Source organism: Etheostoma cragini, chromosome 2 (genome assembly GCF_013103735.1).
Source record: "Etheostoma cragini isolate CJK2018 chromosome 2, CSU_Ecrag_1.0, whole genome shotgun sequence".
NCBI lineage: Eukaryota > Metazoa > Chordata > Actinopteri > Perciformes > Percidae > Etheostoma > Etheostoma cragini.
Window position 1 is genome coordinate 24,708,701 of NC_048408.1, and position 27,282 is coordinate 24,735,982.

At 39.9% G+C, this 27,282-nt stretch overlaps 3 protein-coding genes across 5 annotated transcripts; all 3 read right to left on the minus strand.

Annotated features, from left to right (window-relative positions):
* Window positions 1-952: 952 nt before the first annotated feature.
* LOC117953030 (monocyte to macrophage differentiation factor 2-like) lies at window positions 953-11,564 on the minus strand. Of its 2 annotated transcripts, XM_034885739.1 has the most exons (7): window positions 10,758-11,562; window positions 7,160-7,241; window positions 6,792-6,952; window positions 6,456-6,530; window positions 6,264-6,365; window positions 4,124-4,193; window positions 953-4,026 (listed from the first exon to the last, which is right to left on the minus strand). In XM_034885739.1, exons 1-7 carry the CDS (start codon window positions 10,769-10,771, stop codon window positions 3,823-3,825), a joined length of 708 nt encoding a protein of 235 aa, XP_034741630.1. In that variant the 5' UTR covers window positions 10,772-11,562; the 3' UTR covers window positions 953-3,822. The 2 variants fall into 2 exon arrangements, with proteins under 2 accessions (XP_034741630.1, XP_034741638.1); XM_034885747.1 differs by lacking the exon at window positions 6,456-6,530 and having other exon boundaries at window positions 10,758-11,564.
* Window positions 11,565-11,840: 276 nt separating this feature from the next.
* arpc1b (actin related protein 2/3 complex, subunit 1B) lies at window positions 11,841-17,212 on the minus strand. The gene is made up of 10 exons (XM_034885647.1): window positions 16,933-17,212; window positions 16,202-16,344; window positions 15,232-15,336; window positions 14,182-14,404; window positions 13,961-14,068; window positions 13,189-13,425; window positions 13,022-13,097; window positions 12,601-12,800; window positions 12,388-12,478; window positions 11,841-12,253 (listed from the first exon to the last, which is right to left on the minus strand). Exons 2-10 carry the CDS (start codon window positions 16,263-16,265, stop codon window positions 12,215-12,217), a joined length of 1,143 nt encoding a protein of 380 aa, XP_034741538.1. The 5' UTR covers window positions 16,266-16,344; window positions 16,933-17,212; the 3' UTR covers window positions 11,841-12,214.
* A 3,197-nt stretch (window positions 17,213-20,409) lies between these two features.
* arpc1a (actin related protein 2/3 complex, subunit 1A) lies at window positions 20,410-26,877 on the minus strand. 2 transcript variants are annotated; one of them, XM_034885693.1, is made up of 11 exons: window positions 26,335-26,877; window positions 25,747-25,840; window positions 25,351-25,455; window positions 24,931-25,153; window positions 24,239-24,346; window positions 24,026-24,129; window positions 23,823-23,931; window positions 22,043-22,118; window positions 21,758-21,951; window positions 21,344-21,434; window positions 20,410-21,251 (listed from the first exon to the last, which is right to left on the minus strand). In XM_034885693.1, the coding sequence occupies exons 2-11, from the start codon at window positions 25,808-25,810 to the stop codon at window positions 21,213-21,215; spliced, it is 1,113 nt and encodes a 370-aa protein (XP_034741584.1). In that variant the 5' UTR covers window positions 25,811-25,840; window positions 26,335-26,877; the 3' UTR covers window positions 20,410-21,212. The 2 variants fall into 2 exon arrangements, with proteins under 2 accessions (XP_034741584.1, XP_034741576.1); XM_034885685.1 differs by having other exon boundaries at window positions 26,531-26,851.
* Between the last annotated feature and the right edge of the window lie 405 nt (window positions 26,878-27,282).

Sequence of the window (27,282 nt, forward strand, 5' to 3'; positions counted from 1 at the left end):
ATTAATAACACCATTGTTTTTTATTAACCACTAACAAATGAGGTATGTGATCCTTAATCTTATGAAATCCTTCTGTTGGATTTGTTTTAGCATCGTTTGGTTAATTCAAAGCACATCTTTATATTTCATTGTATGATAAAATGTAATAAATTGCTGCTTTCTTACCTTCAACACTTCTAGACAAGAAGTTGTTTTCCAAAGAGGTGGAATATTATAAAATGTTGAGTCCAGGAATATACTCCATGAAAAAGCTTTTTTTATTTCAAGAGAATTAGAAAATATAAAAGCATTGTTGGCATCATATAGGCTCATCACAGCACAAAAGCACCACAGACACAAGAAAAAACAATATGAAAACTAGAGAGAACTAATATGAGATAATAAAATCAGTCTCGTAAGACCAGAAAGAAAATACCAGCAGCACTAACAGCAGCTCCACAATCACAGAGTGTGTATAACCATGTACAGAGGGTCCATGTAGGCTTCATGGAGAGTTTAACAAACTCTATACAAAGTAAGGTAGGCACTGCATGCCTGAATGAGACACATAGTATAACCAAGACAAGACAGACACAAATTAAACCCTCACATTCAAGTCACTAAACCTGCCTGTAGAGCAAGTCAAAATACTGGCTGTAATAGGCTCTAATACTCCCAATCACTCCAAAACAGTAAATGCTCAATCATTTGGTGTTTCTAAGAGGCTCAAGTAAACATTTAGAGTATAAATACTAAAAGGTACTCTTAAATTTGGGAATATATCTAAAGAGTTCATTTTCAAACTGAGATATACACAGAGTGACAAATGTAATTCCCTGTGACAATAAATTACCACTCCCTAATAACCTAAATTGTATAATCACAGCAATACATATTTGTGTTACTTTCAGGTTATTTTTAAAGTATTTCAAAGTAATGCATCCATTTGATTGATTTTTGGTGGATTTTGTCATCACTAGATGATTTTCTTTTTGGACCCTACAGTTTAATGATGCATTCATATGCTGGTTAGTAAATTAGATCTGCAAAAGCTATAGTTATATTGAAGAATGAACATAATTACATTTTAAAAGTATATCCCAAGACCTGATTAGGGGCAGTTATGTAGCAAAGGACACTGCTCCTGCACAGCTGCTCCTTTGTTAAAAATGTTTGGCCAGTACTTTTTTTTTTATGACCTATTAACAACGCAGATAAGACTTTTTTTTACCTTCCTCACTTTCTATAGAACTACTGCACATATTCGGAGGAAAATGCCTCTCATAAATGTTCATCACAGTGTAGTTTGATGCAAATCTTAATGCATATTTTGTGGATTTTACAGCACATTTAGGGACTTGTGCAGCTTTGGTGAATGTATGTTTTCTAGTTCTTTGTTATGATCTAAAAACGCATCTGCTGCCTGTAGTGGTTCTTTTTCAATTTCTGTCTGCCTTAAAGTTTTCTCCTGTTTGATTACTTTATAAATATTACCCATATTTAAAACTTTCAGTAAACATTTGGGGCTTCCGCCCTACTTGGGGATTTGAGTAAGCAAGCAAAGCTGTATGGAGTGGTGCCAGCATTTAAGAAAGCAGCTTTACAGTTGATCATTTCAGACAGACAGCGCCCAAACAACCGGAGCAGCTTCAGTGGTCCTTGAATGTGGCTTCACAGGATTTTAAGCCCAAATGATTCATATCCTGAGAGACAGACAGCAGCAAAAAAATGTTAAACAAGATAACTTTCTTTTCCACCGATGAATATTAGACGGTGTGACCTTTTGGTCCTCTAGCCACATTTATCAAGCTCGTCCAGTCTACCGTGTGCTACCACATAAAGCTTAACACTAAGAGTACATACATATTTGAAATATACTTTTTATGTGTTCAAGGTACATGCGTTTACATGTAAACATAGACTCAGCCGATTACAGGCTTTGGATTCATGGGAGTCAGACAGTATAGGACACACACACACACACACACACACACACACACACACACACACACACACACACACACACACACACACACACACACACACACACACACACACACCTGAGATGCCTTGATATTGGGCCAGATTGTTCAACAATACTATAGCTTGAGTTTCCTTTCAAGAGTGAAACGTTTATGGTAGTAGTGTGCTATCAGGTACGGCAGTATGTCAGTCTTCTGGCAGTGCTGAATCAGACAGTGGTTTTCCTTTCTGAGGTTCAACCATGTAACTTTGACTCTATCAAATGGGTCCCATTCATTAAGTTGAAGATGACGAAGATAATCAGCTGATACTTTAAGTACATTAGAAGAAAATATAGATAAAGTCAACATATACTGTACGTCATTAATAAATATATACTGTATAAATTGTACTGATGACATCTCCACTTACTAAACCTAATCAACAACAGGAAACTATTAGAATTCAGGAATTATGCTTGGTAATCTACTGTGTCGAGCCAGGTAAAGGTGGAAGCTAACAAGTAAAGTCTCCGAGACCAAAACCATAAACATCTGTATGTTCGACATTAAAGAAAATATTATTCTACAGTCATGCCTGATTTAGAAATCACAGTTAATCACTGACTGAAGCAACTGCTGTTAAACCATACAGTATACTACAGTGTAGATAGCACAACTAACAGTATAGTAATAATACTATCTAGCGCTCTGAATTGGAATAATAAATCACTGATGTTGCAACTTCCAAAATATAATCAAACCATAACCTTCTGTCATTGATGATAATAATACTTTAAATAATGTCCTGAAACTAATTATGATAGTCAAGTTAGCTAATTGTAAACACTGTCCTCCATTTGACAATAAGACAATAAGACAATGCCTTCAATTCTGAACACTGAATCAGGACATGCACCACATAGAGAGAAATCTCCAAGAATAGTAAGTAAACCCCTGATCATTGGAATGAAACCAAAGTACCTGCAAAATATTGTAAGATTGAACTGAACTGGACCGGTAAAAAAAAGAAGAAAAAGAGAAAGAGCTGTGTCCTGATTGACGGGTTGCCTCCTTTGAAATCCAGAGTTTTTACAACAGGCTAAAAGGCTGCCTAAATGCATGTAAATGTCCTCCAAACGCAGCCTCTTTTTTGACACATTTGGCAAATAACCTGTGAATTATTTCCAGTATCCACCTACAATCCATTGCTTGTGGGGCAGTTGCTTAATGATGCGTTCAGATGTCCTCATGAACTGATATAGAAATTATGTAAATAATAGCAGCCAGGCATAAGGGTTAAGGTGAAACATCACAAATGGTACTGTAAACTCAGTTATCGTTAAACCTGCCTGTGTTTGACTACTGGTTCTTTATCCATGCTGGCCAGCCTACAGATGGTAAAGTTGATCAGTTAGACGGTTCACCACTTTTGACTTTTCCTTTTGTGCCACCAAAGTGTTTTCACAAACTTTTGTACAGACATTTATGGTCCCCATGAGATCTAGCCTATCTCAATAACTTTGGTGATCCCCAAGCTTCTAGTGTCATCATGATGTTTGTAATTGTGGCTTTAAATGAAGTGTTTTGACTGGATAGATTTCCATGAAAGTAGGTGCAGTTCAGACACTGAGCCCTCTCAGGATAAATTGAGGATAATTATATAATTATTAAGAAACATTATACCTTCTAAACATCAGCATGTTACATTTTCATTGTGTGCATGTTAGCATGTTTTTGCCACTCTAAGGCTACGCCGTCTTATTTGTGCAGGAAGTTCACTTGCTTTCTAAAGGAGGCAACTCCTAAATTGGGACGCAGCTCGCATTAACCCCTTGAAGTTGCTCAAACACAAGAGCCACTTGTGAGGTCAGCGCTGATGTCATCTGGAGGTCTGGATCTGACTGGATGGCTGGGCATAGAGGTACTTCCAGATGGCGTAGTAGTGTATCGCTGCTCCCATAGCTACGAACAGGTGCCAAATGGCATGAGCAAATGGGACAATGCCATCACTTTTAAAAAAGACCATCCCCAAACAGTAGCAGGCTCCGCCCACCAGCAGCTCATATAACCCTGACTGCTCCGGCTGCAAACAAGCAGACATTTGATTAGATTTTAGTTTTTAAAGACAATACAATGAGGAAATGACAAAACATCAAAGATTACTCAGTATGTGTGCTCACCATTGAGAGGATCACCAGGGCAGGAAAAACTCCCATCACCGTATAGCAGATCAACTCCGTGATCTTATACCTGACACAGGGAGGAACATCTCAGCATGGAAGACTAAACCTTGCAACACATTAATGTCAACTCAATGGTCCACCTACTAGATTTATCACAACTGTGCCACATTCTAGGTCAATCATCCTCTAATGTTCAAAGTGTCAAACTAGGCATCCCCGATCAAATTTCAATCAAGATTACTGCATTGCATATTTCTTGCCTTAAATGATACCAGAAACAATTTTTTTACTGTTTAGCTGTAAAATGAGAAAGTTTGTACCCGGCAACCATGTTGAAAACAGTAAAGCCAAAACCTAACACAGCTCACCGGCTGGAGCAAACCTTTTTCATTTTACAGCTAAACGGTACACAGTTTACGTTTACGTATACGTTTCTGAGAACATTTGAGATGAGAAATAGACAATGCAGTAACAGAATTTTGACTCGCTATTCAACCTTGCCTAGTTTGACAGTTTAACCTCATTGTACAAGCAGTGGTTGACAATGCGTTAGAGACTTCTTGGCTCTGATTGGTTGTTTTCCTTCAGGCGTGGTGGAATCTTGCAAATGCCATTAGTAGCACAAAGGGGAGTCAGAGAAACGTAGTTTTTTCACAGATGATCTGTCTCATGTACACTGTCAGTATGTACTTATGAGCAAATATTACGTATGAAAGTTTTTTGTATAAATGTTACCTACTGAACCTGTAATGGGAAACAAGTGTTTAACAATGACTTTCACAGTCATTACCAAAAATGGGCTCTTTATATTGGAGCATTTTTTATTTTTTTATAAACAAAATGCATTTGATTACATATTTAACAATGCTTGATCAGGTAAAGTAGCTCAGGAAACAAGTACTGATGTTACATCTCAATAACAACTGAAGTCTTGAATCTAAAAAGGATGTTGATGTATGAACCGGTTCACTTACGGTTTAAAAGTGATGCAAAGTTACAGCCACCTCACACACATCCCAACCATTTGTGAATGTGAATGTCAGACGGGAGGAACATTGATTACTTTAAAGTGCTTATATTATGCTCATTTTCATGTTCATAATTATATTTAGAGGTTGTACTAGAATAAGTTTCCATGGTTTAAGTTTCAGAAAACACCATATTTTTGTTGTACTGCACGTTGCTGCAGCTCTTCTTTTCACCCTGTGTTGAGCTCTCTGTTTTAGCTACAGAGTGAGGCATCTCACTTCTGTTCCATCTTTGTTGGGAGTGACACATGAGCAGTAGCTAGGTAAGGACTACTACCCAGTCAGAGGGAGAGTCAGAGGGCGTGTAATGCTAACATCTAGGCGAGCATTGTAACATGTGTTACAAAGTGACGCACGTTTGTCACGGAAGTAAAGGCTGGACTACAACGGAGCTCTTTGGAGCAGTTTGTGAACAGTGTTTTCTCTTGGAGAGGGTAAGTCCCTTTGGGGTGGACTTTGGGCTTTTTCACTTTGTAAACCTATAATATGCACACAAAAAATATTTGACACAATGAAGGAAAGGGGAAAAGCCAAAAAAGCATAATAGAAGCACTTTCAAAAACAGACAGTCCAAAATTGATTAAAGGTCACATGTCACTTCATGAGTTGTTTTTAACATTAATATGAGTTGACCTTGCCTGCCTATGGACCCCCAGTGGCTACAAATGGTGATAGATTTAAACCAAGCCCTGGGTATACTGCTCTGTTATTGGGAAATTAAAGCTCAGATGGGCCAATGTGGACTCTTCCCCATATGACATCATAAGGTGCAAGGTTACCTCACCTTTCTCTGCTTTGCCTGCCCTGAGAATTTGGCCTGCCCATGAGAAAGAGAGAGACATCATGGCTTGCAAAAAAGCAAATCATGGCAGTTGGTCAAGACCATACCACCACCCTCCACTTTTCCATTTAAAGCTACAGACACAGAAATGCCACGTCCTAAGGAAAGCTCATTGTGGGACTGCCTCTGGTGTCTCTAATTTTCCACCAAGGCTGAATTTTGGGAAAGAGATACAGTCCTAGGGGACCACTAAGGCCTATATAAAAGCATCCTAAAAAGCAGCAATTCATAGGACCTTTAAAGTATATCAATGAGTGCATGAACTGACCTCTCATGGAAGAAGAAGACGTAGGTGGTTCCAAAAGAGGCCATGACCCACACCATCCAACGCATGTGACACCCCCAGGGACCCAGCTCCCGCAGGTTAAGCCTGTTGAGGCATGAACAGGAACACATAACTACAAATACTGTATATACAAATAAAAATACATATTTACATTTAGGAGACTAGTTTGTTTACCAAGGGGCGTAGGAGGCTGCAATGAAGAAATAGATCACCATCCTGTCACACATGTGGAAACAGTGCTCCACAGACCTGAAGAGAGAGACCAAACAGCCTCATGACAACTGAGTGACACTGTTTATACATGTAGCATCAGTGTGTTTCAGCTCTCAGAAACAATTCTGGGGTGTGGGGATATACATATTTATTCTAGTGTGTCTCTGCAGTAAAAGAAGAGGCCATGCAGACTTCTTTATTTCAGTGTCCTCTTCTATCCGTTAACCATATTCATTATCTGCAATATTACAATCCAGTTCAAGTGTTGTAAATGTGTGTGTTTTTGTTTGCTTGTACCGTAGGTGGCTCTTCTTCCAGGCCACAGTGTGGAACAGGGTGGAGATGATGAAGAGCGAGCTGAGCCCCGCCCCATACACCCAGGCAGACAGCCGCTCCCATTGGTCTTCTGACTGGAAGTGCAACACTGAGCTGCCCAGCAGGCTGGGAATTATCCATAGCTAAATGAATTCATAACATAAATGAAACATGAGATACGGATAGACAAGCGGACAAACATGCAAGATAAACTGAAATCCGGTGCATAATGTAGGTGAAGACTAGTTTTAAAAAGAATCTGGAGGCGTTTCTCATTTGTCTGTTATGTAATCGTGCTGGATTCTTCTGTGTGTATGTGTGTGTGTGTGTGTGTGTGTGTGTGTATTCACCGCATGCGTGGCACAGTTGGCAGCATGCTCATATTCTGTGGGCTGGTATCTCTTGTTAGGAGGAACACGGTTGTTCATAAACCTGGAATCGTCAGAAAATTAACAGATTTAAGTTGATATTTTCAGAATGAAAATTTAATATCTGAACTAAATTCTGAATCATTGAAAACAATGAATCATTCACTACACACTCGCACACTCGCAGAGCTCAAAATACAAAATAATATATTGTGTATATATATATATATATATATATATATATATATATATACCCTTAAAAGCAGAATGTTTGTGTATTAAAGGGCTGCATATAATGTTTTTCCTATACCACGTGGAACAGCTTAAATATTTGTGTCCATTTGTATCTCAGTGGTGCTCATATAATTTCACCCCATCCTGTCCTTTTGCTTAGCAACGGTAGATCATGCTTCAACTTGTTGCCATGACTGCGGTTGCCTGGCAACAGTGGGTAACCATGAACCAACTGAACCAATAAAGGGTTAGCCCTGATGATCTCTTTCATAAACAATTGACCTCTACAGATATGCCTGAATATTGGCACATACACAAACATGCAGATAAATATAAACTCAAATGTGTTGCTTTAAACAGAAACAAAAACTAACACGCAACTGTTTAGGAGGTATGAGGAGGTAGCATAGGTAGCACTCCATCAGTGATGTCATTGTTGTCAAGGAAACCACCGAGCAGGGATTGTCTTTCTTTTCCTCCCTCCACACTAGAAAACTCCTTGTTTCTTTCATCATTCTCTGCTCATGTCTCCCATCTCCCCGACCATGACTTCTCTCTGCTTCTCGATGATTAAATTAACATGCAGGAAGGCAAATGGACAAAGACATCCATGCAAACACACACGCACACACACACACACACACACAGACACACTGCCTATTTAAACACTGCATGTTGCAGGACCAGATTTTATAAGAGACCTAGATTAAGAGATCTCTTTTTCTCTTTCAAAACACACACACACACACACACACAAACACACACACACAGTTCTAAGATTGGTGGGACTCAAAATAACAAACAGGCAGCCATCAAAGGGAATACCACTCAAATTAAAATATCATATGTATATACAGTATATACAGTATATTTATAGTATGTACTGTATATATATAGGTATATACAGTATATACTGTATATACAGTATATACTGTATAATTGAATTTTTTAGCCTAGGACATTCAATTAATTCTTGTAAACATTGAGATGTTTCAGCCAAACGCCAAACATAGAAGATCATATATATATATATATATATATATATATATATATATATATATATGTATATATACTGTATATATTTATATATATATATACTGTATATATCAACTCCTGATCCTCCTGCAGATGACCAGGAGGTAAAACTGAAGAAATGGCGATATAAGGATAAAAAAATTCACTTCAAATGTAATGACAATGATGGAAACATATGTTAGCAAACATGCTGTTTCTTAGGCATCTGTTTTTAGAGAGACACTAATTCAGAGTTATTAATACTAACTGACCCAGGCAAAAAAAAAAAAACACCGTCCTGTCCCGTGCTGGATCTTCTGTGTGTGTGTGTGTGTGTGTCTGTGTATGTGTGTGTGTGTGTGTGTGTGTGGGTGGGTGTGCTTGTGTGTGTGTGTTTGTGCCAAGCCCAGCAGGCTTGGCCGGGTCATTAATGACTTCATCAAGCTGGCTGATAATTACCAGGCCAGAGGCCAAACAGAGAGACACACTAAGTGGACAGAGGAGCAGAGTTGCGGAAACATCATAACTCTTGTAATACGACAGCAGGACAGACAGATGGAACGCTTTTATTGTCTTATTGAACCGTAAAGACCAAAACCCTAGCCCAGTTAATGGTGAATATGAATTACTCTTATAGTTTTATGGTCACGCTAATACTGCTCAAGTAGACTACATACAGTTATTTATTTTTTTTAAATGGAGAAAAACAACTCTAGTAGAGCTTAAACAATGCTAGTAAAATAAATTAGTCAACAAACAGAAAATTAGTCCGTAACAATTTTAATAATAATTTAAATGATTATTATTAAATACGGTCTGGTTCCAGCTTCCTGATTTGCTGTTTTCTATTTCTTACATTGCTATAAATAAAATATGTTTTTTAAATATTTGGGTTTTAGACGCAGTTGGTCTGAGAAAACAAGCAATCTAAAGGTGTCCCCTTGTGCTCTGTGAGATTGTGAAAGGGAATTATCATTGGCTGATGTTTTAAAGACAATGAATTGATCAATAGTGAAATTAGCCATATAATCCAGTGAACATCATTGCTTTGTATAAGCAATGATTAATCTTATCATTATAAATGAAAAGATTGTTTTGTATAATGTCAAAATAAATAGACTAACAAAAAAACGCCCCTCAAGTTTTGAAAGGGGCATGTTTGGGGTGACCAAAATATTCAGTTTAAAATCACATAAAACACAGAAAAGCAGCAAATATTCACATTTGAAAAATGTAAACCAGAGAATTTTTTGCCCTTTTGCTCTTGAATTAACAACTTTAACAATTATCAAAATTGTTGATTCATTTTCTGACCATTTACAGAGTTCATTGTTTAAATTCTCTTGTAAGAGTCTGAATGAAGACAAATAAATCATAATCCCAATTTACTGTATCTTGTATTCTTAAAGTCTTAAAATATGGCAACTGAGCACTCATGCATGACAACTTACATTTTATGCAATATTGACCATTTGCCTACAGCCTCAGTCTATAGCATGACAACACATTGAACTCAGACATGAAAGAGTTTTCCATATCTGATCTAATGTAGAAGCTTGGGAGAAGCAGAAAACATTTGATCATTGTGGTCTGCTCTTGACATGAAACTATTTTGTTAATCAATTAATGTTGTTAATCAAGCAAAAATACCAGCTTATTATCATGAGGATTTGCCACTGTTCTCTGTTTTATTATCAGAACTAATCATTAAACTAAATATATTTGGAGTTTGGACTGTTGGGGGGAAAAACCAAGACATTTGAAGTCACCTGAGCTCCGGAAACTTGCACTATTTCAGATTTTTTACACAGAAAACAATAAATTAATCCAAAAACAATCAGAAATGGCACATTAACTGGTAATAAACATACATACATATAGTTGCAGCCCTGGTCTGCTTTGTTTGACCTTTACCTTCTGTAAAATCCATTCAAACCCCCATGACAGCCTGGACCCAGACCCTGTGGACTGTCATGTGTAGGACCAGATGTAACAGAGCATGTGTGTTTGTGTGGCCTACTGTGTGTTTCAAGAAATACTGTGCACACAGAAAGGGAAAAAGACACAAGCAAGACAACGATGATGAGGATGGAAGTGACAGGTCTGTGTGTGTGTGTGTGTTAATGAATATGCTCGTCAGGCAAATAAATCCTGAGCTATAGCCTACTGTTATTACATCAGTTATAAGATATGTTGAAATGTAAATGTTGGCTCGTTCCCAACCCCTTCCATCATCTTCAGCATCCTGCTCATTATCATTAAGATCTCTGTCAGGCAGCATTATGATGAAGATTTCTAATTTCTCAGCGGTTCACACAATGACTGCACCTACCTTATAAGATTCATTTACAGTGGAATTAGGCAACAGTTGACAGCAGACAGACAGTATGGCTAAAGCCTGGATCCCCTGTGAGTGGTGGGCGAATGACCGCCGCGATTTGGCTCGGTTGTTCTCAGATTGTAACGGGCCGGTCTGAATGGAACGCAACGAACATCGCCGTGTCACCGGAGAACACGTCGTCGTCTTATCCTCATGTCAAGCAGCACCGGGACATGGATGCATCCCGAGCTTCTTCTTACATTCAATGATCCCGACCCAGCTGCCTCTTGAGGCTCCAGTCTGGAGGTGTGGGCGTCGGGGATGGTCACTGAGGGGAGAGCCGTTTTTCCGTTTTCTCCTGCACGGTGATGTTGGTGGTCTCTTTCTCTCTCTCTCTCTCTCTCGGAGCTCCGCCGGTTCACCTCATCACGACTCGAGCAGAGGAGTGTTTTTCCTCACTGAAGGCTGCCACATCATTTTCTGAGGGACCGATTCATGGCCGGGGAAATTGTGCCGATTTGTTATTGGAAGCACGTTTCCTGGTTCTACCTCTAGGTGGCAATGCAGGCACGGAGTTTGAGGCTGGTTGATGATATAATATGATGATGAACGTTAACTGTTTTATTGTGTCCATTTAGCAAGAAACTGCTTCCAGTCAGTTTACTAAAACAGCTGCAAGACCTATATTGTGTGTCCGGGGAGGCGCTTTGTCAAGTCTTGATAGAAATAACTCCTTATGATGTCATAGTGATGTCATCTGGGATATCGATTAAAGATGGGTCATCGATGGTTTGATGGAGAGGCTACACATTTTTAAGTCGTTACAAACTCGAGGTGTGCAGTGGAGTTTTTATACTAGTCAGTTAGGCTCTATAGCAAGATAGTGGCAAGTTGCATTAGTTGCAGTAGATGTAGAATCATACTAGAGGTTGAAGGTAAGAATACATCTCAAAGGTATGGAAGTGTTTCACTAAATCCCTTCAAGAGGAAGAGGTTTTAGGAAATGCGACCTCAACATCCTCATGCTGTTGAAACCCGCAGATTTCCAAAAACAATAAGCTATGTGACACACCGGTAATAAACCAAACATTGTTAAGCACTGTAACAGCAATCATTTATTAAATGCATATTATGACCAGCATAAGCTTTCATAGTGATTAATATAAAATGCCTGCTTTAAGCATTTAGCTCAGACTGAGCTCTCTGATTTTACTAATCTAACTCATTGAGTACCGTTTGCAGACCCGTGGTCTGTCCCTCTGTGTACAGTGTTGAGTTTAACAAGCTCTGCAGTGATATTCAAAGGGATTACAATCACTGTTAGATCCAAGTCTGATTGTTTAACTTGCATATAAAAAAAAAAAAAATACCTGATTAAAAAAAGGCCAAGAAGCTTTAAGTAAGGCAGCAGATTTTCTTCATATCTCCAGAAGCTAATACACTTTAGGTGGAGCGATGTAAACTTCAGTTCACACTATCTTTAAGTTCTTCATTGCAGACTCCAGAGTCTGAAAAAAATAAATATTTATGAAAAATGTTAACGTTATATCTGGGAAAACATGTTAACAGGCTATCACCAAAATTAAGATTGGACCACATTGGTGTATTATTGTGTAAACTGTGCAATGTGTGCGTTTGTTACCTTGACATCCCAGATGACCATCCCACCATCCATGCCGGTGGTGCAAAACTTGGTGCACTGGTTTCGTCCACCTTCCAGCACTGAGATTTGACTGAAATTTAGTTTAAGACAATTAAAACAAACATAAAATGTTGCAAAAAAAAAACACACTCTTGTTTAACAGATGATGATGCACGCCTTCAAAACAATGTTATATCTATTTTCTCTCCTCACTTGATGCTGTTCTTGTGCAGGGAGTTCAGGTCATTGTCAGTGCTCTGGGTCTCTGAGGCCCGACGGTCCAGGTTCTGGAAACGTTCCCTAGCACTGATGCCCTTCTGGGCCGTCTGCTTAGGAACGTCCAGTTTGCCACCAAATGTCAAGCTGGCTTTGGCACTGTCGTACACAAACAGCACAGGGTAACAGTCGTGGCCCTGGAGGAACAGAAACACATGAGGATGCAATGCAGGTAGCGCTTGTGATTTTGGTTATAACTGGTTGTAATAAGTCACTTAACATTGCATTTGTGTTTCACATTTTGCTCTCTTGCAGAATAAATTTTTAAATATTCTCAAGCTCCACAGAAGCCCCCAAAATCAGTAAATGTGGATAGAAAAAACGGATTAATTAACAACAGAATGGATTGAATACTCACAGCTGCTACTAAGCTGTTCTCAGTGATGAAGGTGACACACAGCAGTGGAAGTGTCTCAGAGCTCAAACTGTTCACCCTATGGAGTCGTAAAAAAAGGTCAGCGTGCACACGCACAACACACACTCAAACACACAGACAGTCTGGCATGCTGCCCCGCCTTCTCTTACGTGCCGGTCTTTCCTCCCTCAGCGACAGACACAGTGGAGTCATGGGAGGTCCAGGCCAGGCGGTTGCCGGAGTGTGAGAAGCAAACGCTGTGCACCCAACCACCACCTCCAGCTAGGGTCTGACCCGCTGCTTCACCCCCGCCAGACTCAAACAACATCTCTCCGAACGGCATCTTGTTTCCCCAGGGAGTGGGGCCGGGCTTCTCCTCCACCTCCTTAATGTAGGCTGAAAACACCCTGTGGGCGAGGGCGAGTCGGTTCAGGATGTTAACAAGATACAAGGAAGAGAGAAGGGGGAAAGGAGATGGAAACAATGGACGATCAATACTCAGAAGTCCAGGCAATTTGATCCATTATTTATTCTGTTCTGTCTTTGTTTGCTATGAAAATGAGCTAATGGCATATGAAGTGGTGACATTTTGTGGAATGATCAAGAAAGAATAGGATAGGAATTTAGATTAGGCTAGGCTGTAAGCCTAGTTTATATTTAAGACCTTGATTTCTAAAGTTACAATAAGGGTCTAAGTCAATTTCATTTATATATTTAGCAAAAAACTCAACATTTTTCTCAGAGGTTTTTACAAACTGAGTGGCACATGATAGAATTTATACCAAAGAGCCTCGATTTTAATAAGTAAAATCTCCACAAAAGATGGGAGAAAGAATCAAAAAGGAGGGAGCTCTCTTCCATGAAGGACAGAGTAGACAGAAGTAGTGGTTGCAGGTATTAAATATAGTTACACCATGTGTTCCTCTTTTGATTCACTGATACCTGCATTTGAAGTCACAGGATCCGGCAGCCAGCAGGACATTGTTGGGATGCCAGTCCAGACTGAGGATGGTGGAGCGGATTGGCTTCTTGATGTGCTTACACACCCACCTGTAGGTAACAGCACAGCATGCAAAAAGCGTACGGTTCATAATAATGAAATTCACCCTTTCATGTACATTAGGCGCCGAAAGCTATAAGGAAGCAGTCCTGTAAAACCTTACCAGTCGTTTTCCTGCTCAAAGTAGCAGATGGAGATGAGGCGTGAGCCGCTGCCTACAGCAAACTTGTTCTCTCTTGGCGACCACTTCACACAGCGAGCAGCACGGTTAATCCTGAGGATGACCAGGGTGGGCTTCCATGCGCCCTCTTTTAGGGTCCACACGTAGGCGTTACGGTCCGCTCCGCAAGTCACTATACGGTTACTGTCTGTAGCCCAGTCGATACCTGCAGGAGAAAGAAACTCTGATTCTTATCTTATCTCTGTCCATTCATCATATCTATTTAAATGAAAAAGTTGACTTAAGTTAACTTGAGTTAATTTGTTGCTTCATACACACGTAACAAGAAAATCATCTTATAATCAACTCAAAAACATGAACAGAGAATCAACAAAAAAATCTTAGGACATAAAAGAAGGACACATATGACTGTACAGACAAGATCTTAAACAGTAAAACTGTAATAATTAAAGTGCCGAGTGCAAAAAGTGCTGTTGTATTTTTGCACTGTGCAAAGCGGTACAGATCTTCTTGTCTAACCATCAATTAGCAGAAAAATAAGTGTATTTCCCAAAATGTCAAAATGTTACTTAAATGCTCCACTTTGGGTGCTTGACATAGCTCACTTGGTAGAGCTTGTGCCCATAAATAGAGGTTTACTCCTAAACGCAGCGGCCGCGAGTACAACTCCGGTCTGCGGCCCTTTGCTTCATGCCCCCCCTTTCCCCTTTCAAGTCTAAGCTGTCCCATACAAATAAAGACGTACAATGCCAAAAAGAAAATCTTAATTTTGTTTATAAAGTACCAGTGGAGAGGAGAGTTTTTTAGCTAAATTTGCAGCAGGGCAATGTATTACCAGTCACTAAAAATGAAATAGTGTATTGAGCTATTAAACTATTTGCTACTTGACAAGTATCCTTACATCACACAGCCCCCCCAAGAACTTTACTTAATTTTGTATATTTGCCTGAACGTCTCTAAACTTTGTGGGCAACATACAAAAATGATGAAAGTAAATAACTGTGTCTGTGTGTGTGTGTGACTGTGTCTCACCTGTCACCTCCCCGTTGTGCTCCTTCAGCTCATGGATCTTGGTCCACTTGGTCCCATCCTTCTTGAAGATGTGGACCTCATGGTTGTTGGGGCACAGGGCGATCTCTGAAGCATAAAAACACATTTAATTGCACTGTGCATCCACAGAGAAAGCACTGCAAATCATTGAAACATAGAAATAAATTCACCAGTGTGAGGACAAAGTACAGAGTGATCGACGGTAGGAGTTTGTGGGGCTGATCAGTGAAGCGGAAAACACCGAACAGCTGACTGGGTGCATGAGAACAGAGAAAACTAGAATAATACAGTATGTATCTGCCGGCAGGCAACACAGACACATGGTATCTTTACATGAACAATGTGCGAGAACTGCAGCCTTCCTTCCCATTATGTTGTAGCAAACGCTGCACATGTTTAAGTCAGCAGATGAGTCAGAAGCAGTTTGTCTGAGAGCAGCAGTATCTGTGCTTTAGTGTGCATTTTAGTTTTTTTGAGTGTTCAGCCTGCAAGTTGAGCAAACTGAAGTCAGAAACAGAATCAGAAATACTTTATTGTTCCCCGAAGGGAAATTCTGTAGTGTTAAGCTTACAAGTTGAGCGAAACTACAAATGTATGACTCAATGACTCAGCCACAGTTGCTGTTACATCCGCTTTGCCCAGAAACCAAACTCGGATCAAAACAGCCAAATTTGGCGTTAGTTTCCTGCAGCTAACAGAGCACAAGAGTCTCTCAGAAAGGCCACCAGACGCCGCCCTTACTGTTACTGGAAACAGGAAATACCTTCTCCCACCTGGGAGCCAATCACAAACCACTGACTATTACACTATTTGTCCTTTGGCGCAGACTCTAGTTGAAGCAAGATGTTCCATGATGTCTGATTAAAACTGTGTGCAGTTCAGAGAGGAGACAACTCAGAGCCTCTAGAATACTAACCCCAAATGACCAATCAGAGAGGGCAAGCAGACTTACGGGTACGATCTTTGTTCCAGGCATGGCAGCTAATGGGTTCCAGTAGGAAACTATGGTACGCCATGACCAATCAGATGTCAGAAACAGAACAGGAACGGGTGTGTGGAACCAGCGGCTGGTTAGCTGGGAGATAACAGTCAAGTCTAGAAAAACAGAAGTTAAGATTATTATGAGGAAGAAGCTGAAAGGGATAGAAAACACACAACAAAGTTACACCATAAACTATAATAAATAATTCAATTTACAGAACTATTTATCAAGATACATTGAGAAGAGTTGGTCCAGACTATTTCAGGTACTTTGAGGAGTAAAAATTCACACTATCAGCTGATTGTAACCCTCTGTGCATAGAAAAACACACTGAACTTATCTCACTCAGATTGTGTTAATGAAATCCAGACACTCAGAGGCATGAGAGGAATGATGCAGTTCAAGGGTAACACACATCCCCCAAACAAACATTACACTTCACAGTGAGAGCACACAACCAGGAAATCAAGACAAACCTCTCCATCACAGGTTATTTTACAAGCACCAACTTTAGAAAACAAATTCAACATAGTAGCATCCACGTTGAGTGAGTTTGTGTAGGTTGGAGAGACTCTTGGATACTTTTAGCTTATTCCTGAAATGCATTACACTTACAAAGTGTGTGGGTGGATGTGTGTGTTGCGTTACTGACATGTCTAAACATACTCAGTCAACTGTTAAAAATTTTCTAGGCTACTTACCCCAAGGGCCGGACAAAATGGGCGAATAACTGCAGAGAAAGAGAGAGAGAAAAGAAGAGCGATGCAGAGGAAGGTGGTGGATCAAATAAAGATGAGGGTGTTCAGCTCGCGGACTCTGGCCAGTCAACGCGAACGCCAACAAGAGAGTGAGCTCAGGGAGAGAGAAACTGAGCTGAAGAGAGGGAGGAGAGGTCCGAGGAGGAAGTGGAGGAGGGTACAGGGAAACTCAGAAGGGGAGACATACAGGAAGTTTATGCAGGCTTATGCTTGAGGCAGAAAAGATCACAAGTTTCACAGTTCAAAAATGTGAGCAAACTTCATTTTTAGCAGGAACAGAAGGGACAAAAACGTTTTTGGCTTCAGTAAAACAAGGAAGAGAGGAGGAGCATGAACACAATGCAATGTTCTACAAACAAGAGGAAGTAGTAGAGACTGAGGGGGAAGCGAAAAGAAGCGTGAAAAACAGAAAAGAAGGGGGAGGTACGGCATGCTCAATTCTGCATAAAAAAAGAGGAACAAGAAGAAGGGGAGGGACTTAAAGTAAACAGCAAAAGGGTGGAGGAAAGGGTGATGTCAGGAGAAGAAGAGTTGTTGACTTAGAATATAGAATATATTTGATCCTGGTGTTTCATGTAGTTTGACTTTTCAAGCTTTACCTGAAAGATCCCCTCACTTTGACTCAGGACCTTTTTTCCTTTTTCCTGTCCAATTTCCCTTACTTACTACATAATTTCCATTTGGGGGTTAAGAGGATGATTATAGAACTGACAATTGGTAAAAACTTACTATCGTTTCAAACTAAATTCTATATTGTTTGTCACAGTGGAATTATATTTTGTATATGAGGACCTACAATGGGGCCTTAATGTGTATTAATTAATTTAGACTGCATATCTATCTGAGAAGAAGCAACAACAAACATCTTTTGATTTTGTTTGTGTTGTACTTGTTAAAAGTCTGCTCTGTTACTCTGTCTAATTGTTGTTTTGTTTCTATGCCAGCTACATGACTTTAGGAGGGATGGCAACGTTGGTCACCCACTTTGGTCCGAACTGAAATATCTCAACCAAGATCAGATGGATTACCATGAACTTTTGTCACATTCATGACACATATCCATCTTGCACCACCATGAAGTTAAAATTGAAACACCACCAATTCTTTGGTTTATGGACCAAATAACCTGCAAAGTGCTGATGTTAGCATTTAGTTTTAGGCACAGCCTCACAGAGCCTCCCACCAGCATGTAGCTGTCAATCTTCATCTATAATACCATTCCAAATTCAACTGAAGAGGAATTTTCGGCTTTCCAATACCCGTTAACGTGACCATGTTACCAACTGTCATGAGACTGGTTCTGTCCACTAGAGGGACTAATACCATTAGCCTAGCCTTGAAGGCGTCCTGCACGCAACTTCGTTTACACTCATCTCCCACTATAAGAGCACACAGCGACAAACACAAATCAACAGAGAAATCTTTAATGAAACATTAGCGTTACACAACAAGTGTAGTGAAGCGGCATTATTGAAAGGCTAACGGTGCTCGGTTAGCACAATGACAAAGCACAGCGGAAACAATTTGTCATAAACTAGGTAAACGATGCGAACTGTGTTAAAGCCAAAGTCACTATTTAATTGAAAGCAACTTGTTTCTTGCAGATTGTCACGTTACTGAGAACACATCTGTTGTAATGGAGCTAGTTGCTAATATATGAAGTCCAAGCTAACTGACAGCTGTAAGGCAGATCTGATATTAAACTTTAGCTTTTCCCATGAAGCTCCCAGCTACCTCGCGACACAATTAGAAAACATGAACGAGCTATAATGTTAACATAAGCACTTTGGCTTGGTGGGCGTGGATTTTAAAGTCATGTTAAAACAATTTCCAGTTCTTCTTACGATTTCCATTGACACAAAATGCCTCATGCCGAGTTCCAGCCGCAGCCTGTCATCCCCTTTGTACTTCTTCCTGCCACCTGGGGATATGGGAACATCAGGGGCCGCCCCCGTGATTACGTTGTTTGCCTGACTGACAGCCAGTTTATGGCTGGGGTCATAGACTGTTAATATTAATTAATAATAGTCTATGGTCGGGATCATAGACAGTTAAATAAGTTATGGTCGGGATACGTGTTCTTCTTTTATGTTATATTAGCATTACTGCCACCAACTGTTGGGCGTAGAGCATCAGGTGTGTGGAAACATGGAGGCCACAAAGTTTTTTTTTTTTTTTTTTTTTCCAGGCATGATTTATTGAAAACACAACAAATAAATACTCTACAAACCAGTATTTTTCCGTTATGTTTAACAAGCGTAATATTTGCCTCTGGGTATTAGTAAAATGAACACGATACATTCTGTCACTGTGGCATCGCTTCTGCTCTCTACGAAAGCATCAACAACTTTACTCCTCTAGGAAATGGAGGCCACAAAGTACACCCCTAGCCCTTCAATACGCATTACTGTCCTCTAGTTCGTACAAGAGCTCAAAGCATTGGCCACATTGACTTGGATTTTTTTTTAGTTGTTACTGGCTCACAAGCACAACTTTTATAATCAACATAAGTTACTCTGTAGAAACCAATGGACTTCAACCGAAATGAATAGCACGTTGAGGACGTTGGCAAAATATATTAGATGCATGCGATGCGTGAATTTTCTATAATCAGAAAAGGTTTCTAACGACTCCCATTTGAACGATGGTCGGCCGTGTTCCTGTACTTCAGTTTTGGACAACGCGTCAACAACTCGGAGACTGTTAAGATCCGCAAGATCTAGCCCCACATATCCAGTCCAGCTTTTAAATGTTCAACGGGCTTGCCATAGTTTCCCCACCTCTGATTTCCACATGAAGTGACGTGACCCATGAACGCACGTAGGCCAGCGTCCTCAATGTGTCTCACTCTTAAATTATTGTTCATAAGACGTGACATGTGTGTGTATACATACATACGTACGTACGTATGTACATATACATATATATATATATATATATATATATATATATATATATATATATATATATATATATATATATATATACATATACATACATATATATTCACCTGTAAACTCTGTTACAGTAACAACCATCTGTTTATGTTCATTGTACGTATCTGTAAAAATTCTATTTATAGTAATATCCACCTGTATATTATATTCAGCACATATCCAGCTTTAAACCTTGTTCACAATACTAGTTGTCTATATATTATATTCATAGGACAAATCTATCCGTAAAATTCTTTTTATAATAGTATTCATTTCTATATTTATTCAGTACTTATCCATGTCCTTCACTTATGGAACCATCGTATATCCTGCACTTACTGCTATTGCAGTGTTTTAAGTGTTTAAGCCAACAAGCACAAACATGTAATACAGATGTTAAAAAATGAAAACAAAACTAGTAGTGCAGATCCTCTAAATTGATCTGGTCTGTGAGATACAAAGACAAAGGAAGAGAACAGTCGAGTGAGTTGTGTACTGTATGTACATCTTTATTTCATGCCTACCTCATGATCAGTTACATAGAAATCCTCCATCTTGTGTGGTTTTAGTGTAGTAGCTACAGAGCCTAGTGCTGGCCAGCCATGACTCCACACAGAGGTCAGACAACTGCTTTCTCTTTCCACTATCAGATTCTGTACAGCCAACCAGCAACATGACCTCAGAATATCAATAACCCGGGGCCTAATCTGAACAATGACTCCACCTACTGGAGAATATTAACTTGACTCCAGGAAGTAAAGCATCACGTCCTCCGTTCTACTAAACATTAATATTCAGAGATCATGTTAAGGTTGATCTGGTAACATACAGTCTGACTTTGGGATAAAACGCACCTTTTTCCAAGTTCAACTTTTGGTACAGGAGGTTAGAGAACATAAAAACACACTTTTCACGTCACAATACGTGTCAGAGGAGCTTCCCACTTTGACACCTGGTTAACCTTCATTTAAAAAAAAAAAAGAAGAAGAAAAAAAAAATCAACAGTGATGTCATACGTCAGCTCAATGTGTGCGTGTGTAGTGTATGCATGTACTTTAGTGTGTGTGTGTGTGTGTGTGTGTGAGAGAAAGAGAGTGTTTGCACACACCCACAAGAGTGTGTTATGGTCTGATCAGTGCTTCAGCAGACCCTCGATTAGGCGGTCAGTTATGTGTTACTGGCTGTGTTGCGGGAGCAGAGAGGGGGTGAGGTGGAAAGAGGAGAAGAAGGGGGAGGAGGGGGAGAAGTGAGGCCTGCTGCGTTTCTTCATTCATTTATAAGATTTCTTCACATGATACGGAGACCCTGGATAGAAGCTTCTAGACTCTGTGGAGGTAAACACAGAAAAACAAGAGAGAGTTAGAGCTGGGAGATTTGAGAAAATTAATCTCTGAAATGTGTGTGAGTATGTTTTGTACCTTGAAGTCCCAAATGGTCATTGCTCCATCGATGCCTGTGGTGCAGAACTTGCGACAATCCCTTTTATCTCCTTCATAGATGGACACTTGGCTGAGGACCAGACGTGTAGATACATAATTACATTTTTAAAGGGGTAAAGAAGTTATAAGACAGAATAACATAATGATGGATTTCCTTGTATTGCCAAGATAAGAGTGTGATGTTTGGACAAAGTACTGATCCTTGATGGAAAAGAAAACACACCGATTCAATTGTGAAAACCCGGGAAACTAAAAACTCCATCTTTGAATTACTTATATTGAACATTTTTGACATCTGAGAGTGTCTAAACCTAAAAATGATAAATGTTGTGAAAGTGTTTTAAGGTAAATTCTACGGCGTGGCCTTTATTAATCCCAGTGAGCTTGACTTACGTGATGCTGTTCTGGTGCAGTGTGTCCAGGGCAGTGTTGCGGTCCTCTGTGGTGGCTCTTTTGTCCATGTTCCTGAAGCGCTCCATGGCAGAGATGTTCCTCTGGATACTCTGCTTGGGAAGGTCAAGCTTGGACACAAATGTCAGCGCTCCACCATCGTCGCAACGGAACAGCATGGGGCAACAATCGTGGCCCTGAAGACACAGACAACAGATTGAAAATGGCATTCTTTACTGTATGTTAATGCATGGAAATACAGTATGTCATGTGTATATTTATTCTTACCGCGGCTACTAGACTGTTCTCTGAAACAAAAATGACACTGAGGAGAGGAAGGAACTCCGTCTTCAGCTGTGAGGGACTAAACACACGCAGATAATTATCATCTTGAGAGCCAATTGGTTTTATTGTACTTAAAAAACATTAAACAGCAAACTAAAAACACGTTTGTTATGCTGTCACAGAAATTGCGGATTAGTGATTAAAAAAACAAAAACTGGGCTTTGATGGCTGCAGTCTGTTTCCAGACAGAGGGTGTTGACATTATTTGCACACAGTCTCAATCACCAGACTGATCTCATGAAACGGCATATGTATGACAAGTAAATTCGTATGCCATTCTTGGCATGTTATCAAGACGCATACTCGCTTTCAGCAAGTTTATCATCGTTGTTTGGCCTCCATTGACTTACACTTTTTTTGTTTGTTTCTTTACTAAAGCCAACCATTCTTTGTTTCCTAAACCCAACCCGTATGTCAAGTTTCCAAAACTCAACCGTCGCTTTCTTCTCACAAGAACAAGGCAAGTGTATGTTTACACCCGCTGTATACAGCGTACATAAACACGCATATAACTTAAAATGCGTACAGAAAAGCCACTTGCCTTATGAAAGCCAGCATGGATGCTTACGCAAAGTCATGATGTCATGTTGCAATCACAGCCCTCTCAATTTATGTCACCTCCAATTAGGGCTGGGCAATGTATCGATGTTCATCTTAGATTTTGGATATATCGTAACATAGTAGGTCTGGTCTTTACAGGCTGCATTACAGTAAAGGGATGTAATTTTCTGAACTTACCAGACTGTTCTAGCTGTTCTGTTATTTACTTTTACCCACCAAGTCATTAAATCATTTCTGGAGAATATTTATCACAAACCATACATTATCGTCGCAATATCTACATTGAGGTATTTGGTCAAGAATATCGTGACATTTGATTTTCTCTATATCGTCCAGCTCTACCTGCAATTCATTGCCTTGTCATTATGTAAGTGGTTGTTTATGTTTCTCACCTTATTGGTCCTGAGAACCAAAAATCATGGTACACGCACCGTGGCCAATAATAGAGAATATACCAAAATGTATGCTCATGTAGCGAGAGAAATAACAGCACATTCATTTTGTAAATGTTATATGTGACTGATTGCTTTTTAGACATGATGAATGTGTGGGAGATTTTAATAGTATGCATACATCTCCCCATTGATACACATCTGTTGTTTGGAAAGAGAAAGCTCTCCATCCCATCTCACTTTTTGGTTTAGAGGATGAACTTTTGATCTGCTTTTCTGTTTTTAACAGCTGTAAAAATGAAACAAAAAGGTAACAGGTACAGTTCTAAATCATCTACTTGCTCTTGCATTAGTAGCTGAAACTTCTCACTCAGTCTTGACTCATGTCCATCATTTTGGCATTTTCACCCATTGAAACATTTAACAAAACATGGCAAATTGTACCTAATTGTAGACTCAACGAAGCACAGTCCTGCAGATAGTTTTACACTTTTGCGCTGATCAAAAGGTGGCGGCAACACACAAAGGGAAATGCAGCAATGCACCATCAAAGGCAGTGGGAAAGAAGACTGCAAGCTACTCTCTACTACTCCACTCAACACACTTGCAAGGCCTCAAGCATACACACAATGTGTTTTGTTGAGTATAACTGAATGTAAACATGACATTTGTCTGTTTACATGAAAACTCCACAGGGCATGTTTAATTTGAGAAACCTCCTGGTTACAAAAACATAAACAAGACCACTCGATGGGTGGAAATGAATATACCTGGCAGTCTTGGAGCTGTCCACCACAGTGACAGTGCTATCATGGCTGACCCAGGCCAGGCGATTACCAGAGGCTGAGAAAGAGACGGAGTGGACCCAACCCCCTCCACCTGACAATGTGGGTAAAAAATGCAGATCTGGTTTAGTTCAAAGGGTTACTGCAAGTCATAAGACGACTTCTTTTTTATAAAAACAGATACAGACCCGCTCCTCCAAATTCTGCTAGCACAGCGCCAAATGGCATCTTGCTGCCCCAGGGTGTGGGGCCTGGTTTCTCTTCCACCTCCTTAATGTAGGCTGAGAATACTCTAGAGACCAGAGAGGGAGGGGTTGGGAGAATACAAGCAAAAACCTGGTTTCCAATAATTTCATCCTCATTTCGTCCCATAAGATTTTTTCACTATTTACGACATTCACCTGCATTTGAAGTCACAGGATCCAGCAGCCAGCAGGATGTTGTTGGGATGCCAGTCCAGACTGAGGATGGTGGAACGTACTGGCTTTTTGATGTGCTTGCTCACCCACCTGAAGCATTTGAAAAAGCACAGACATCTTGAATATGGAACGTGAAAAGACTTCAGCAACTCTGATATACCAATGTTATGTTTCAAATGGGAGACAGCAATACATTGTGAATTTAGTTCTGCAAAACTTTTAGTGTCATTGTCTACTGTCAAATTAATACAACCATCCTTGTGACCAAAACAAAAAATGAAGATGAAGAAACAGGCAGCCATGGTTTGACAGACGGTGAGACACTTGGAAAAACTGAATCACAACTGACTGACGCAGTGCTGGAAAGGAGAACCTTTCAAGCGTCGGAGTGGCTCTTTATCAGTCATTTGGAAATGTAGTGCTTTGGTTTAAAACCAGGTGAGGTATAGATTCAGCAATACATCTGCCTTAGGCTTATTGCCGTGTCCCAAAGTAATACATTTTTAGTTCATGTGGCTGGAAGTGACAAAACGCTATATGTTAAATTGCAAAAATAACTGATTAATTCTCCCAATCACAACATTAAGTATCCAAAATATCAATTTGGCCATAATCTTGTGTCTATTTTTGTATTTAATTTTAGTAAAATGTTACGATTATACAAACTGTCTTACCAGTCATTCTCAGACTCAAAGTAGCAGACAGAGATGAGTCGAGCACCACTTCCAACTGCAAACTTGTTCTCCAGTGGAGACCACTTGACGAATGTGGCAGCTCGGTTGATCCTGAGGATGACCAGTGTTGGCTTCCATACCCCTTCCTTCTGGGACCACACATAGGCATTACGGTCTGCTCCACATGTCACTATACGGTCACTTTTGGGAGCCCAGTCAATACCTACACAACAACAATGACAGATTATGTAATTACAGACTGATTTTTGCAGCAAATAGTGAGGTAATTTATGACAGCATCTCCTATACATAAATTATTCTGAATCAGACATGTGCCAGCTCGTGTTAATGATAGTTATAGAAACACTGGTTTGTGGGTTACTCACAGGAATACAAGTCTAATGCAGTCTGATTAAATACCTGTTATGTGTCCATTGTGCTCCTTCAGCTCATGGGTCTTAACCCACTGGTTGCCACTCTTCTTGTAAATATGGACTTCATGGTTATTTGGACTGATGGCTATTTCTGCAAGGGAAAAACCAGCAGGTTAACATAAAGTACAGATAACAAACAAGCTAAGCCAGTGTCTGGTATCTGCCATATACCACGCTGGACTAATCAATGTAAAAGTTCCCAAATCCTGAAAACAAACAGTGAGACAATGATATATTTTTGCCTGGCGTTGCATTCCTTTTGAAATAAAAATATGCTATTGTCATTTGTTTTCAATGCCTTCACCCATAACAGATATGCAGTGTACAAGTTGGTAATGTTAGTGATACACTCAAAACAAAAGAGGAAATAGTTGAGTCTTACGTGTCCTGTCGCGGTTCCACGCATGGCAGGTGATGGGTTCCAACAGAAACTGATGAAGGGACATCTTGTCTGGGTGTGGTCCTTAAGTGGAACTCTGCGAAGTCACACAGCAAAACTTAGTTTTGCCACTAACGTTTGCCATCAAACAAATCCTGAGCCAACAGCTGAACTTTACTTCTACCGACTTTAAAGCTCACTTATGACAGAGTGTAAACAAATTCTGTTTGATGACTTCTCAAGTCGAACAACTGTTAACTTTATTACAAGGTTCCTTGGATTCCATTCGTTAGCTTGGGTAGCTAATGTTAAGCCCAATCAGTCAAAACATTGAAAGACTGGCCAATATTAGCTAAAATAATACTACCAAGCTAAAGATAGCCAGCTAACTTTTACCATAGCCTCAATTTGATTTACTATGGCATGCCAAGTTAAACCCTTTTATGAACAAAAGTTGCTTATCTAGATACTTTAAATTGCCATGACTAGCTAGCTATTGTTAACGTTAGCTAGCTTAGTTGCCTCACTCGGTAAATCGTTAACAGCAAAACATTACTAGCAAGTTAATACAATTGCTAACTGTTAGCTTACTTTTCACCGGTGTTAAATAGGCCTAATGTTAGCAGCCAGGTTGGCGATTTTGAGAAATATTTAAACGTGTATCCACACGTTTACCAGACGGCCTCCCTTTTCTATGTCGGACCCCGGTTTTTCTTGGGAGGAGATGCCTTTCCTCCCGATGATAGCTACACCATTAGCCGTAGTCCACCTGCTAACTTAACGTTACCTCGTAAGTCCGGTTCTTCGGGTGTGCACTCTCAGTTAGCCGGCAAGCTACGTTACGCTAGCGGGGAAAGGTTAAATTGGGAGTGGACCTGAATTCGCGGACTCTGGTCAGTCGACACGAATTCGTCCAGGAATGTTGACGGAATGTCAAGACGGTCAGTAGGATACGACACCGGGAGCATCCGGTAACTCTGCAGCAAAACCTGTGGATGCCTGGCTGACAGCTAGCTTAGCCTCATCACGTTAGCTGTGTTACATTCAACTGAAAAACCTCGTTCACATTGAGGGCTCACACACAAACTGAGACGAGTGCAAAAGAGCTCCTCTAGTGGTTCACATGGAAACATCCAAAGTGGCCTAACCGGTTACAAAACAGAACTCCACCATCCAGTGCATGTGGACAACTCTCCCACACAATTCAACCGGAAAGTGGCTATATGGCTGACCCACAGTGAGACAGTTTCAGTCTTTTATGAACTGAGTTAAATAAAATAATTCCAAATTCCCAGGAACAATGAAGGCCCCATATTGAGAATATGCATTAGGCCACTTGATCTTCAGGTCCTTTTTTGAAAAAGGTCCCAGTCTAGTCTAGTTTTAAGGTGATACTGCATTTGTGCTTACATTGAGCAATACGTCAAAATTAATAAAATAGATTTATGTAATATTTTAACTTTGAAATACTCAGAATCAGCCCAAATGGCCAAACAGTTGTGCACATACAAGTACTGTAATTTGACTCTTGTTCTTGCA

Bases quoted from the DNA above. Each gene is read 5' to 3' on its own strand.
- arpc1a (XM_034885693.1), bottom strand. From the start codon at position 25,810: ATGTCCCTTCATCAGTTTCTGTTGGAACCCATCACCTGCCATGCGTGG. The intron at 23,932-24,025 runs GTCTGTATCTGT...CCACATTGTCAG, and splicing joins AGCAGAATTTGGAGGAGCGG to GTGGAGGGGGTTGGGTCCAC. The intron at 21,435-21,757 runs GTAAGTCAAGCT...TCTGGTCCTCAG, and splicing joins CTGCACCAGAACAGCATCAC to CCAAGTGTCCATCTATGAAG.
- arpc1b (XM_034885647.1), bottom strand. From the start codon at position 16,265: ATGGCGTACCATAGTTTCCTACTGGAACCCATTAGCTGCCATGCCTGG. The intron at 12,479-12,600 runs GTGAGGAGAGAA...ACTAAATTTCAG, and splicing joins CTGCACAAGAACAGCATCAA to TCAAATCTCAGTGCTGGAAG. The intron at 12,254-12,387 runs GTAACAAACGCA...TATTTTTTTCAG, and splicing joins TGGTCATCTGGGATGTCAAG to ACTCTGGAGTCTGCAATGAA.
- LOC117953030 (XM_034885739.1), bottom strand. The intron at 6,531-6,791 runs GTACAAGCAAAC...CTCTCTCTTCAG, and splicing joins TGGAAGAAGAGCCACCTACG to GTCTGTGGAGCACTGTTTCC. The intron at 6,366-6,455 runs GTAAACAAACTA...ATGCCTCAACAG, and splicing joins GCAGCCTCCTACGCCCCTTG to GCTTAACCTGCGGGAGCTGG.